Source organism: Coenobita brevimanus, chromosome 105, assembly GCF_032717465.1.
Source record: "Coenobita brevimanus isolate Jiangsu-jjx chromosome 105, ASM3271746v2, whole genome shotgun sequence".
NCBI lineage: Eukaryota > Metazoa > Arthropoda > Malacostraca > Decapoda > Coenobitidae > Coenobita > Coenobita brevimanus.
The window spans coordinates 513,918-529,109 of NC_137058.1; the positions used below are offsets into that span (position 1 = coordinate 513,918).

The window sequence follows — 15,192 nt, forward strand, 5'->3', positions numbered from 1 at the left end:
TGTGATGATGTCCTCTTGGTGTAGAAATGATGTCCTCGTGGTGTAGAAATGATGTCCTCGTGGTGTAGAAATGATGTCCTCGTGGTGTAGAGATAACGTCCTCGCCGTGTAGAGATGATGTCCTCGCGGTGTAGAGATGATGTCCCCGCGGTGTAGAGATGATGTCCTCGTGGTGTAGAGATGATGTCCTCGCGGTGTAGAGATGATGTCCCCGCGGTGTAGAGATGATGTCCTCGTGGTGTAGAGATGATGTCCTAGCGGTGTAGAGATGATGTCCTCGCGGTGTAGAGATGATGTCCTCGCGGTGTAGAGATGATGTCCTCGTGGTGTAGAAATGATGTCCTCGTGGTGTAGAAATGATGTCCCTGCGGTGCAGAGATGGTGTCCTCGCGGTGTAGAGATGGTGTCCTCGCGGTGTAGAGATGATGTCCTCGCGGTGTAGAGATGGTGTCCTCGCGGTGTAGAGATGATGTCCTCGCGGTGTAGAGATGGTGTCCTCGCGGTGTAGAGATGGTGTCCTCGCGGTGTAGAGATGGTGTCCTCGCAGTGTGATGATGTCCTCGCGGTGAAGGGGTGAACGCTTCCCGGCCAAGACTGGGTGTGTCCTTCCACTAAAAGGTGTTTGGATGTTGCTAGGTGAATGTGGCAAAAAAACACGGTGAGGCAAAAATTAAACGAGAAAAGAGAACGCTAACACACACACATACACACACACACACACACACACACACACACACACACACACACACACACACACAAACTGAACTCTTTGACTGTTCCTATTTTTTTCTCAAAGCCGTGTCCTGTTAAGCTAAATAAAATACTAGACATACTTCACTAAAGAAAGGGTTACTTAACACAGATTTGGAAGCCTTTGTCTGCCATAATTTTCCCCATTTGAACACAATCTCTTGGTTTGAATCTGAATAGCGTACCCAAACTCGAACCACAACGAAAAATGTGGTGATATATAAATACAAATATGCAAAGCCACCCAAATGATTTTAGTCCTGTCTTAAATACAGAGGATAAAACACTTGGAATTAACTATGAACATTATCAGAGACAATTCGGATCAGGCGAAACAAAAGAGAACACAGGTGAAGAACAGTGAAAGACGGGAAGATGGTACCCCTGAAGGAAGAGGTGAGGAGATGAGGGTAGGGTGTGGTCGAAGATGCTCCTGTATATAAGATGCACCAACTCATCTGCCGGTCATCACTCTCCCTACCTCCTTCACCACCACCGCCACTATCACCACCACCACCACCACCACCACCACCGTCATGAAGGTCTTGGTGAGTAGCAGCGGAAGTGTTTTGCTGTCTGGAATCCATCTTTCTCGATTCGTGTCGTAACTTTTCCCCAAACATGCCTTATTGGACTCATCTAGCTTAATTTATTCAGGTCATTCATTTTATTCACTGCATCTTTCTCACCTCATCTGCTTTTAATTCTGTCTCAAGATAAATAAACTACTACCAACACTAAAACTACTACTAACACTACCCTCCCAAAGTTCCCGTTGACTATTTACCAACTTCTCTCTTTTCTGGAACTCTTACTTAATTCTCACTCATATTAAATACACGTTTCACCCATATCTTTGGCCCATTCAGTAATTCCTTCTTTTTCATCCTTAATATTTTCTTGGCTATCCACATTTATTTTCGCATTTTTTCCATCCATCTTCAACATTGCATTAGATGTTGAGAGGAGTTTACCTTAATATTTTACGAACCTTATTTACGAAGCAGTCTAAAAATCAATCATTTCTTGTGGCACCCCACGGGATGCATAGGGCCTCGATGAACTCTCTCCACCAATATTTGTCTCTTGCCATCTCCTTCAGGTCCCATCAACACTCCTCTCCTGCTTCTCTTTTCATTGTCCTCCACCAGGTTTATCTCGGCCTACCTCGGCCTCTTCTTCCTCTAGCTGTCCACTCTGGCACATCCTGTAAAAGAAAACAAACAATAACGGCCTTACGTTTTCTTCGAAGCTTTTTGATAGATAAGACTGTGATTATGGTATCATTATCTTTTCTGAGAGTGGAAAATAAAGACAGTAAAACAAGTGGCTCTCCCCCACCCACCAATCCCTCCAGACGAAGCAGGCAGGAAAAAGTGAGAAGGGCCACCAAGCAGTATAGATAAACTGTCATGGAAAATTCACAGACAGGATGAATGGAAATCTATAATCTAAACTATCTTAATCTGTACGGGGGAAAGTGACATTAAAGACGTAACAGTTTAGTAACGTTGTTGTATTTTCCGCGATCTGGATGAAAGGACAACAACTGGTCACTTTATTAATTTTTTTATATTTTTAAGCTGTGAAAGGGTTTAGATGGGAATTAGAAAACGGAGATCATTTAAGTGACTCTCTTTTGTTTTACTTAATCCCAGTCTGCCTCATTCTTAGATCATTTGTCCCATATATTTAGAGGAGGAAATTCATTGCTCCCTTGGACTGGACATGCTTGCCAGTAACTTTTTTAACCTTTAGGGTACCTTTAGTGTCCTTAGATCCGTCTGATGTGAAGAATATATCCCAGTTATTACTTTAGACAATTTCCACACATCATAATGTTACCTACGTGTCAAGTGGGGTTGGTGGAGGATTAGTGCCCCTCCCTGTAAAACAATTAACCCTAAGCCCTTGGCCACCCCGTTTGGGATACATGGCGTCTGGCAATGAATGAATATGAAAGATGAAAATAATGTCACCTATTGTTAGTCAGAATAAATAAAGATATAATTGTAGTGGATGAGTAACTAGAGATTATTTTTAACCCTTTGATTATGGACAATACCTTAAACTTAATATAATTCTCTAATGGTATCTAGAAAAAAAATTATGGTGACGCCGTGGTACTGAAAGGGATATTAACCTCCATACCATCATCTATCTATCTGTCTATCTATAGCCCGACGCCCTAATCCCGCAAAGGGTGGCCGCAGACAAAACACACCTCCAAGTCGCTCTGTCACCCACCATTTGACTACCCTTCCCCCAACTCACCCCCCCCACCCTCCCTCATATACCTCTCATGTCTCTTGAAAATTGTCTATAAATAAATCAGATCCCCCTGCACTCTACACTTGATGATTTAAACATATTCAACTTTCTCAATGTTCTCGTGTGATTAATTCATTCCTCTATGTACCGTTTTTTTTTTTCTTCTTTTTTTACGATTACCAAAAAGAACACAAAACTCCAGGCGACGACGTACAAAGGGATTATATAAGGTGAGGATCATATTATCGTGTTTTAGGCCGAATACTCCGTCTCCATCTCGGCTAGTTTTCTCGTCACTTAATGAAGCTCCCTAACACCTCTTCCTTTCCGACTTATTTTTGGATATGGCCGGTTTATATTATTTTGTACGTTATTTATGAGCAGTATGGCGATTTAGAATTATTTAAATAGCACAGATGAGGCTAGCAAGGTGTGATAAACTAAATAAATCGCTTAGGAAGAGGTATTAGGGAGCTTCCTTAACCGGCAAAAATGCGGGTCTAAGTTAGCTTTCTTCACTGCCTTTATACATTACCGACTGCATATTAAATCACTTGTATTTACTGCTAATCCCTCATCTTGATACATTGTTAGATTCAGTGTTATTAACCCCGCCAGCGAATTTGGGAACAGCTTGTGTATTCACCCATGTCTGTCTGTTTGCGTACGTTACCTCAAAAAGTTGTTATTGGATTTCAATACAAGTTGGTGGATAGGCGCGGAGTGGGTCAAGGAAGAGTTGATTTAAATTTGAGGTGGCTCTGAATTCTAACGCAGGAATAAAAGCTGAAATTTAGTGGTGTTGGTGGAGGTATGTGCTCTCTGAGGTAGTGTAGCAGGGCAGACTAAGACCGTAGAGTTAACTATGTGAGATCGTAAATTTATTCATCTGGTAGGAAAGGAACTGCAGCAGGAAATCATACCTTTTGTTGTTGATCTTGGCGGAGGTATGTGCTCTCTGAAGAAATCCTCGTTCACAGTGTGGTTAAGGTTTCTTTTTTACCCTCAACGTTGCGAACTTTGCATTTACCGATATAAAATCCAACTGCCACGTCTAAATTCAAATGGCTGGTGTATCAAGTTGTCTGTGGATATTAGTCATTGTGGCGATATCATGTTTAGTCTTGCCTTGTACTTATCTCTGTACTAATTTCTTTAAGCACCTCTTAGTCTTAGTACAATATATCCTCTATCATTTCATCTTCTTCTTCTTCTCCTCCTCCTCCTTCGTCTTCTTCTTCTTCTTCCACTGGCCTTTCTACCTCCAGTCCATACCATTTTGTTTCATTACTTACTACGCACAACTTTAACATTCCTAAACAAAACCTTCTTTTCTAAGCACTCCACATAATTCAAATCCATTTTCGCTTATCCAAACTCCTCTATTACCTTTTACCCATATTGATCTCAAATGGCTTCCTGTCTCGGTTCATCATTATTGCACGCTTATTCTACTTACCCTTCTGACCCTTTTCTTACCTTCCTTTAGAATTTCATCTTCCTTACTACAAAAGACAATCTCCCACACCGTCCCCTCTGAGCTCTAAGCATCCTCCTTTCCACATCAACAGATGCAATCGGGCTCTATCGCCATTCTCTTCAGTCTTTCTATGTCATGTTCAAAGTTATTTACATGCCTTTACAGTAACTATAACTGAATCATCCCTACATCTTTCCTGATAGATGCCATTCAGTCGCCATTCATTATCATTTTTCACAAGGCCTTTATCATTCAAATCACCATTCACAAACACTATGCTCTGCCATTGCTCTATCAGTTTTAGAAGTTCTTCTCTTCGACACCTCTGTTATCACAAGGTGCATAGGCCTTATGAGTAGTATTTGAGAGAGTTTTCTGTATTAATACTATGACAATGATAATGCAATACGTGATAGGTCTATAGCCTAAATAATATAATGAATGCTATTAGGATACTGGTGCTGATGACTATATGTGATTGTAACCTCGCGTCATTTACAGGTACTGTTGGCCAGTGTGGCCATGTGCTGTGGTGCCCCCAGCCTGCTGCACCCCATCACCTATACCGGAGCCGCTGTGGTCCATGCTGACTCCCTCACGCCACCAGTCACCAAGATCCAGGAGCCCGGCATCAGGCTTGCCATCCCGAAGTCCATCAAGTATGTCGCTCCCGTCCAGATGGTTGCTCCCGTCCAGGTGTCTGCTCCTGTCCAGGTGGCCACTCCAGTTCAGGTGACAGCATACCAGGCCCCAGCAGCAGTGGCCAGTCCCGTGGTCGTGGCGGTGCCCCCTGAACCCTTGAATGCCCCTGAGCCACCAATGCCCTCCGTGGGCGAGCCGTTCGTGGGCGGGCAGTTCCACGCCCAGGATGAATTCAAGCAGTACTCCTTCGGCCACTGGGGCGGCCCCAACACCCGTGTGGAGGTCAAGGACTCCCTGGATCGCGTCTCCGGCAGCTTCGCCTACGTCAACCCCAAAGGCGATGTTCAGGTCAGGAAATACGCTGCAGCTCCCGCCATGGGCTTCAAGGTGGCCGCCTCAGACCTGCCTGAGGATACCCCTGCCGTGGCTCAGGTCAAGGCCGCCCACGCACAAGCATTCGCTGACATGGCCAAGGTCTGATCTCTGATGACCTGGAATTGCCACGCAGCACCGGCCTCCTGCCCGACCACATGACCCGACCCAGAGCAAAGACACGTGATGTTCGGACTGCATACAAAACACATTTTATCACTGTCATCAGTACAAAGTAAATTATGGAAGGAAATGTCATAAATGATGTAGGACGATCACCAGAAAAGAATTCCACACATGTTGTTAATGAAGCAGTGACCCACTGTTAGATATTCTTGTTGAATAACTACACTAGTCAGCTCAGGGTATTACTTTTTATGTAGTATCATGCTTCAGTGATGTCATCAGTGTCTTGGTTCTTACATACAGTATATATAATATATACTGGCATAATTTAGAGTAAATAAATTTATATGAAATATGAGTGTTCCTAACTCCCCCCTCCTTTTTTTTATACTGAAAGCTTAATTAGTACTGTAAATCGACAAGTATGACACGGTGCATTTGAATATCGTTTCTTTTACAAAGGCTCCAACATGCTTGCAGCTGCCGGCCTTGGTAACCTAATGGTGGCTCTTGATGCTGCTCGATCTCAGGCAGCTTCTTTATTCAGTGCCTTATCCCTGAGGTCACTCTCTATAACCTCTTCCCAGGCCTTTTTCGGTCTGCCTCTCGCAGTCCTACCCCTAACGTTAACACTTCTCACTTTCTGCACCCAATTATCATCCTCCATATGCCTTACAAATATATAATATCATGTTGTAAGAGTTTTAGTTCTTGTTTTTGCAACTTCTGTGTTTGAAGCAGTTTGTGAAGTGGTAACCATACGGCTGTCATTGTCCACAATATCATGGAACAGTGACTTTGGAATGACATGAGTTCCCGAAATGAAATTGAGGCATACTCGTTCATATGTTCAATCACTAAATAACTGAGAGTGTAGGCTGTTCCTCAGGTAACCCATCTCATTTGCTTTCAGCTTTGGCTTCCTTCTAGCATTCTCCACGTCTCATTCCCATACATGGCACCATTATATTGCCACGCAGGGACCACCTCATTTACGTATCCATGTTTTATAATCACCACTTCCGTCATGTCCTTAACTCTCCTACCCTGCTAAATCCTCTCCCACATCTTCTGATCGAACCCACTATCTTTTTTAAATATCCTGTTAAATTCCCAACTAAATACCCTGCTAAATATCCTGCTAAACACCCTGCTAAATACCCTGCTAAATACCCTGCTAAATATCCTGCTATATCTATCTATCTATTGCCAGACGCCTCAATCCCGTTTGGGGTGGCCACAAACAAATCGCCTCCAAGTCGCCCTGTCCCCAGCCATTTCACTCCCCTGCTCCCAACTCACACCCCCCTCTCTCATATACCTCTCCACCCCATCTCTCCATCTCATCCTCGGCCTCCCCCTCCCTCTTTCCCCCTCCACCTCACTCACATACACTCTCTTCGTCAGTCTTTGACCCTCCATCCTCTCCACATGGCCAAACCACCTCAGTGTGTTCCTCATAACGCTTCCTATCACATCCACATCAACACCACAACGCTCCTTTATATCCTCATTTGTCAGCCTGTCTCTCCATGTGACTCCACAGGCTCCTCTTAAATAACTCATTTCCACTGCTCTCACTCTTGACTTGTGTCCTTCCGACAACGTCCAAGCTTCACTTCCGTACGTTAGAGTTAGTATCACAATACTGTCATGTAGTAACTTTTTCACTTCCATGCTCACTTCCCTGTTTCTTATCACTGCTTTCAAAGAACCAGCAAACTTTCTTCCCTGCTGTACCCTTTCAAGCACTTCACCCTCCAAACCTCCATCCTTACTCATCACACTACCCAAGTACTTAAACGTACTCACATTTTCCAATTCCTCACCATCCAACCTCGCTGTACATTCACTGACTTCACCTCTCTCAAAGACCATCACTTTACTCTTCCCTACATTCACCTTTAGATTCCGTTTCTTACACACTCTCTCAAACTCATCCACCAAGCCTTGCAGCTCCCCTTCGTCTTCACTCAACAACACGGTATCATCTGCAAACAACAGTACAGGGAGTTTCCAAACACTATTCTCTCTCACCAGGGCCACTCCAACATCCACTACCCTACCTTGTACCTCTTTTATTACCCCATCCATGTACAGATTGAACAACCATGGAGACATGACACATCCCTGTTTCAACCCAACCTTCAAAGAGAAAAATTCACTTAGTTCACCATCCACACGCACTGTAGCCTTCGCACCATCGTACATACTCTTCACAGCATTCAACAACTTTCCATCTATTCCATATATTCTTAACACTTTCCACAATCCTAGTCTATCCACCATGTCATATGCTTTCTCCAAATCCATGAAAGCCGCATACAACTTCTTTCCCTCCTCTAGAAACTTTTCCACTAAAGATCTGAGAATGAATATCTGATCTACACAATCTCTTCCCTTCCTAAAGCCTCCCTGTTCTTCTCCAACTAATTTCTCTGTTCTTTCTCTAACTCTGTCAATAAGTATCCTACCATATACTTTTCCTATTATACTAAGAAGACAAATGCCCCTATGATTACCACACACTTCTTTTTCCCCTTTTCCTTTGTACAAGGGAATAATTATACCTGACTTCCAATCCTCCGGGACTCTACCTTCCTCCCAGGCCAATCTGCACATCTTCCACATCCATTCTACTACTATCTCTCCCCCATGCTTCAGCATTTCACCACACACTCCATCAATTCCTGGGGCTTTCCCTGATTTAACTTTCTTCATTGCTTCCACAACTTCTATCCTACTGATTTCTTCCTGTCTTCTCACCTCCCTCCTTCTTCCAGCCATTCCCCAGCCACTTATACTCGCATTACTTCCATCCTCCACGTTCAACAATTCCTTAAAGTGTTCTCTCCATCTGCTCACTTTTTCTCCCTTCTCCACTAGTAATCTACCATTTTTATCTTTCACTCCCCTGCTAACTTCACTTCCACCCTGTCTTACTCTTTTCACCTCTTTCCAGAACATTTTCTTACAGTCCCTCCACTTTACACTCAAATTCCTTCCAAATTCCTCATCCACTCTCTTCTTACTCTCTCTTACTAATCTTTTCACCTCTCTCTTTCTTTCTACATATAACTCTCTCTTCCGCCTCTCAACTTCTTCCACGCCCCTATATCTCATCCATTCATTGTATGCTTTCTTCTTTTGTGCCACAGCCCGTTTCACCTCTTCAGTCCACCACGCTGTTCCTTGCACCCCCCTCCGTCTTCTCTTCCTTCCACACACCACATCACATGCTGCACATATTTCTTCTGTAAATATCTTACACACACCTTCCACATCTCCCATCTGCTCCAACTCATATTTGCCCAGTCGTTCCTCCACTTCTCTCTTATACTCTGCCTTTTTCTCATCCTCTTGTAACCTTTCCACTCTCCTTGCAACTACTCCTTCCTCTCGTCCTTCCCTTCTTCTATTCCTCCATCTTACTTGAACTTTAACTCTGGCCACCACCAAGTAGTGGTCAGAAAGTCCACTCCCCCAACCTCTATAAACTCTTGCATCCAATATACATCTTCGCATCCTTTCATCCACACACACATAATCAATCATTGCCTTCCTTTCACTCAATTCACCACCCACCCTTCTCATCACTCGCCATGTATACCTGTGGATCATTTTATGCCTGAAGAGGGTATTGGCTATCACCAACCCCCTCCCAGCACAAATGTCCACTAACGCATTCCCATTCTCATCTATCTCAGCAGGCACACCCCACTCACCAACTATTCCATCCACCTTCACATTCCCAACTTTACCATTCATATCACCAATCAAAAACACTCTATCATTCCTTCCAAACTTTTCCATGCACACTTCTACATTTGTCCAGAACTCTTCTCTCACTCTTCTAGCACGATCTTGCGTTGGCGCATACACACACACAATCGCCCACATTTGTATTCCAACTTTCAACTTTACCCACACAATCCTTGATCCAATTGATCCATACTGTCTTATGCTCCTCTTCCATCTTTTACTCACAACTATACATACTCCTTCCTTTGCCCTCTCATTCTCACCTACTCCTGCACATATACCCCATCCATACTCCCATTCTCTCACACTTTCTCCTCTCCATTTTGTTTCAGTTATTCCACATACATCCACTTTCGCATCCTCAAGCACCTGGACAATCTCTCTCTCTTTCACCTCATCATTTGCTCCCCTTACATTCCACGTTCCAATTGCAATGTCCTTTGTCCGGTCCTTGGTCGTCAACGTTTGGTCAGTCCTTGTCCGAGGCTTATTGTTTGTTTTTTTAGTTAATTGTTTTCCGGGGAGGGGCACTAACCCTCCGCCAACCCTTTTAGTCGCCTTTTACGACAAGCAGGGATACCCTGTTAAATACCCTGCTAGATCCTCTTCCACACTTTCTAAACGATCCTACCATCTTTGCTAAACACCTTTTCCTGATATTTATATTCCCTCATAATACTTCACATAAACTCTTCCCTGCATTCTTCATAGTACAAATTAGCCATCCATTTTTCAGTAAACTTCCTTCGTCCGTATTGCCAAGCAGATGACTAATATATATATATATTTTTTTTTACAAGAGATAAAACAGAGGAAGGCATAACAGATTTAAAAAAAACAAATCCATACACCAAATTACAAGTGTCCTCCATTCATAAAAAATCTGTAAGAGACAAACAGCAAATTTCTCAGTCTCTCTCCAGTTTCAAAAAAAGTCTTTGGCCCGTATTTGCGTCAGGTAAAGAAGCTCCCTAACACCTCCTCCTTAGCGACTTACTTTTGGATATAGCTGGTTAATATCCTTTTGTACGTTATGTATATAAACTATGGCGATGGTGGAAGGATTTATGTCACACACAAGAGGACAGTAAGGTGCAATAAGCAAAGTAAATCACTTAGGAAAAAGTGTTAGGGAGCTTCCTTAACCGACGGGAATACGAACCTTCATATCCACCTTCTTCATGACCTTAATTTCTTCATCAGTCAAGGAGACGTCACACATTCCTGTTTCAGACTTATCCTTCTCGATTTAATGGTTATGCCCAGGAATTTCCAAGAGAGAGAGAGAGAGAGACAGACAGAGACAGACAGACAGACAGACAGACAGAGAGACAGAGACAGACAGACAGAGAGCAAGACACACACACACACACAAACACACACACACACACACACACACACACACACACACACACACACACACACACACACACACACACACACACACACACACACACACACACACACACACACACACACACCATACAAAAAGCAAGAGTTGTTACTAAGGAAAATAACAAAACCTCAGCATAAAACATCTATTCCATTTTCGTTCTTTCCTTCTGGGTTCGGACTGAGTGGAGTTCCAAGGCCGCCTGCTACCTCAACATCTGCCCTTCACCATCTACTGTCTCCCTCTGGTCCCACCCTGCCCCGCCCAACACTGTCCTGCCCTGTCTTGCTTCACCCTGCCTTGCCCTTGTCCAGCTCAGAACAACCCTGCCCCCACTGTCCCGCCTTGTCCCATCCTGCCCTGCCTTGTCTCACCTTTTCCTGTTCTACCTTGTTCCTCCTTAACCTGTCCTGCTCCACTCTACGCTGCCCTGCCCTGCCCTATCCAACCCAAGCCATCCTTCGTAAATCTCACCCTCTTAAACCAATCCTATACTCTTCTCACGCCTCACCCTGTCACACCCTGCCCTTCCATCACCGGGCCTATCCTGCTCCACCCTACCCTACTCTATCCAGCCTTACTCTACCTCCCTATATCTCACCCTTTTAATACAAACTTATTTTCTTCTCGGTTCTTCCTTCTTCCACACTACCACGTCTCACCCTGTCTAGTCTTCACCTTTCCTACCCTGCCACACCCTACCCTGCCTTACTCAGCCTTGTCATGCATTCCCAAATTTCACTCCACACCCTGCCCTCTACTCATGGATTCAACGCAGTTTATCCTCTCTCTCTCTGACTCTACCCTGTTCCACGCTGCTTTTCCTACCTTCCTGCCCTACTCTACGCTCCCCTGTCATGCCAAAGCTTACCCTGCCTTCTTAAGTATCACCCTACTGTCCCACTTTCCTGTCTCATCTTGGCTCCGACCCTGTTAGTCTCTCCCTAAACCTACCATGCCCCATCCTACCCTGTCCTATCCTTTCCTACCCTGCCACACCCTACCCTCTCCCATTTACCCATGTCTGCCTAAATCTCACTCAAATGCCCCGTCCTCCCAACCCTTTATGATTTCTGCCTTGTTCTTCCTCTCCTCACTTGCCCCGCCTCAATATGCCCCGCCTTACCCTGCCCCATCTCACCCTACCCCGCCTTACCCTGCCCCGCCTTACCTTGCTCCACCTCACCTTACCCCTCCTTACCCTGCCCCGCCTCCCCCTACCCCGCCTCACCCTTCCTCGCCTTACCCTGCCTCGCCTTACCCTGCTCCGCCTTACCTTGCCCCGCCCCACCTCGCCCCACCTCTGAAGTACAAAAAGCCCCCATCCCTTTGCCCTTGTCCTCCTCGCCCATACAAACATCTACAGTCCTTCCCATGTTCCATTCAGTTCTACAGAATATGATGCTACTCAGGAAGAATAACTATGGAAAGATGTAGACCCGAAGCACTGTCTCTTTCTGTCCCTGAGCTACGTGAAATAAGCTGCCAAAGGACGAAGATCTTGTCAAGGAAGGTAAAAGAACTACAGCATACCCTCTTCTACTATGCCTTCATCAGTCTTGTTCTACGTGTTGGGTGATGGATGGATTGCAACGGTGGGTGTGGGTTGGTGGTCGAATAAACAGGTGGATCAAATGCATCTTTTTTTTTTCTTTTTTTTGTAACCAACTCTGAGCATACACTTCACTGAGGCCTAGCAGTGCTCCTACGTACCACACGAACTTCACATGCCCCCACTTCAGCACTAAAGCCCACTGTTGGTATTTAATGCGTTCTAGTGTCGCCTCATTCAGGAGTGGCGTGATAGTACCAACGGGGGTTTTATTAAGGCATCCAACTGTTCCTTGTTAAAGCCTGGGATCGAACACGCGGCCTTTAGAACAGCAGACAGGTCCTTTAATCTATTGTACCACCCATATCCAACCACTCTTTAACCACCCATATCCAACCACTCTTTAACCACCCACGTCTACCTGTCCTTGACCATCCTTGTTCTACCGCTTCTTGACCATCCAGTTCTACCACCACACTCCTGTTCTCCCACTCCTTAACCCCTCCAGCTCAGCGATTTATTTATTTCCTTTTTCCAGTTACTGCCAGACAACTTTGTGGAACTTTACCCCGTTACTGTGATGACTTTTTCCCTCTTGCTATCACCAGACGATTTTATTCAGCTGTGGAGAGGTTAAGTACAGATTTCATTTACCCCTTCTCAAAGAATAAGTCTCACGTACGCTCAGTAAGTTGGTCTGAAAGAAGCAAGGGATAAAAATAAGTTACTGGAGAGGAGGAGTTAAGGGAGACGCCCTGTACAGAAGGGGTTAATGATTATCTAATGCCTTCAGCTCGTAAAGTCTCTCCAAACCTGAGTAAGGTCTTGTAGTAATTCAAAAAAGAAAAAGGAAGGAAAGAAAAAACGCCATTGACTAAAAGCTCTAATTCCCATCTTCCAGCCAGGCAGCCTTGACCAGACTATCCTGCTCGGCCCCACCTTCATTTGTACCCCGTAGTGCTGGAGAGGGACGCCTTCACGTGGTGGTACTGATGTAACCGCGTGGTTTCTCTGCCCGGCTGCACGTCCCTCAACTCCCTCCCTAACCCCGAAAGGTGGATGGTGGACTGCCGAAGATGGGCAATTTCAGCCAGCAGTCCACGGGGTTCTCGTTTACTACTGCTATTACTACTACTACTACTACTACTACTGCTACTACTACTACTAGCATCGAGCATCATCGTCCTCAACAATACAATACATTCACATATCGAAATTATTTTGACTGGGATATTTTTGTTCTTGATTTAGACTTCGTAATACCTCTTTCGTAGCGATTTATTCTGTATTTTTCACCATATTCGTAATAACAGTCACATCTTTAGTATCCCTTAGCATCATTCATCTCTGCCATACATTCACACACCGAAATTACCTTGACTGAGATATAAGGGTACATCAGCGCTCACGATGCAAAAAAGGGTGGTGTGTGTGTGTGTGTGTGTGTGTGTGTGTGTGTGTGTGTGTGTGTGTGTGTGTGTGTGTGAGAGAGAGAGAGAGAGAGAGAAAGAGAGAACAAATTAGTACAGGGACCCTAGGGGGCTGATCGACGGAAGGAAGGAAAAATGAGGAATTAGCACCAAGCCATAATATAACACCGTAGAGGCAGAGGAAGAAAAAAATAAGGTCGGAAGACACACGGAAATATCAAGGAGAGAGGCAAGACGGAAGGGCAGAGGAGGACAGTAAGGTGAGAAAGACTGGAGACAAAAAGGCCTCATTTCGTCTCCTCTTACGACAAGCAGGGAGTCTGGGGAAGTGCTGGACTGATAGAAGGTTTTAGAGAATACAAAGTCAAAAGTCACCGTCAAATGGCTAGGTTGAAGTTTGGCCAAGGAAGGTTAGCTTACACAGTTTTATCCGATTTAGACCAAACTTGGTGGAAGAGTTGAGGGTAAGGCAAGAACTGCGCCAGGTTTTTCAGATCATGAGAAGTAATCCATCTCTAGTTTTCTGCTGTCTGTGTTGCTGGAGTTACTAGGGTGCTACCACCGAATATAGAGGATACCTAAACGGGCTTATCCATTTTCATCGCCATACATAACACGCAGGGAATAAGTGGGTATTATTCTTACTCTCTCACCCCAGAAACTCAACAAGTAATACAAGCAGCCTCTGAAAAATAAGCAAGCAAGTAAAATCAGTATATATTCCAGTGTAACACGCGGGACCCCACAAAATAATCTCAACTACCTCTTGTCTCAGGCTTTGAATGCAGCTCAAAGAACAATTACAAACAAAAGATTTTCCCACTCTAACACACACCATCTTACTCAGTGTGTGTGTGTGTGTGTGTGTGTGTGTGTGTGTGTGTGTAATTCACCGGGTCGGTCAGGATCACTTGATGGTCGTGATCGTCAGCTTTTACCCTCCCGGAAGGGAGCTGAGAGCTCATATAGTCCGATCTAAGGGCAAGGCTGTGACCTTCACACACGCACACACCCGTCCCCTTGCTCAAGGGGGACAGTAACCACCCACTTCGTCAGTGAAACTTTTCGCAACCCGAGCGAGGCGCGAACTCCCGTCCACCAGTTGGCAAGCGAGAACGTTACCACTGCACCAGCGAGCGGTGTGTGTGTGTGTGTGTGTGTGTGTGTGTGTGTGTGTGTGTGTGTGTGTGCGTGCGTGCGTGCGTGCGTGCGTGCGTGTGTGTGTGTGTGTGTGTGTGTGTGTGTGTGTGTGTGTGTGTGTGTGTGCGTGTGTGTGTGTGTGTGTGTGTGTGTGTGTGTGTGTGTGTTTAATGACTGGAGTATGTTGAAATCAGGCAGAGTTGTGTTGCTAGGCCTATGGGTGTCGTGTGATGTGGAGTGGTGTGCAGCAGGTGAGGGGTGGAGGATGGTTTGA

At 44.9% G+C, this 15,192-nt stretch overlaps 2 protein-coding genes across 2 annotated transcripts in view; both read left to right on the top strand.

Annotated features, from left to right (window-relative positions):
* Nucleotides 1-1,249: 1,249 nt before the first annotated feature.
* Nucleotides 1,250-5,623, top strand: LOC145416318 (uncharacterized). Its single transcript, XM_080285317.1, has 2 exons — nt 1,250-1,298; nt 5,003-5,623. Exons 1-2 carry the CDS (start codon nt 1,287-1,289, stop codon nt 5,621-5,623), a joined length of 633 nt encoding a protein of 210 aa, XP_080141443.1. The 5' UTR covers nt 1,250-1,286.
* A 488-nt stretch (nt 5,624-6,111) lies between these two features.
* LOC145416319 (uncharacterized) overlaps nt 6,112-15,192 on the top strand; it is a 28,004-nt gene continuing 18,923 nt past the window's right edge. The window contains exon 1 of the mRNA XM_080285318.1: nt 6,112-6,171. Coding sequence (XP_080141444.1) covers nt 6,112-6,171 — 60 coding nt within the window. The remainder of the gene's footprint in view (nt 6,172-15,192) is intronic.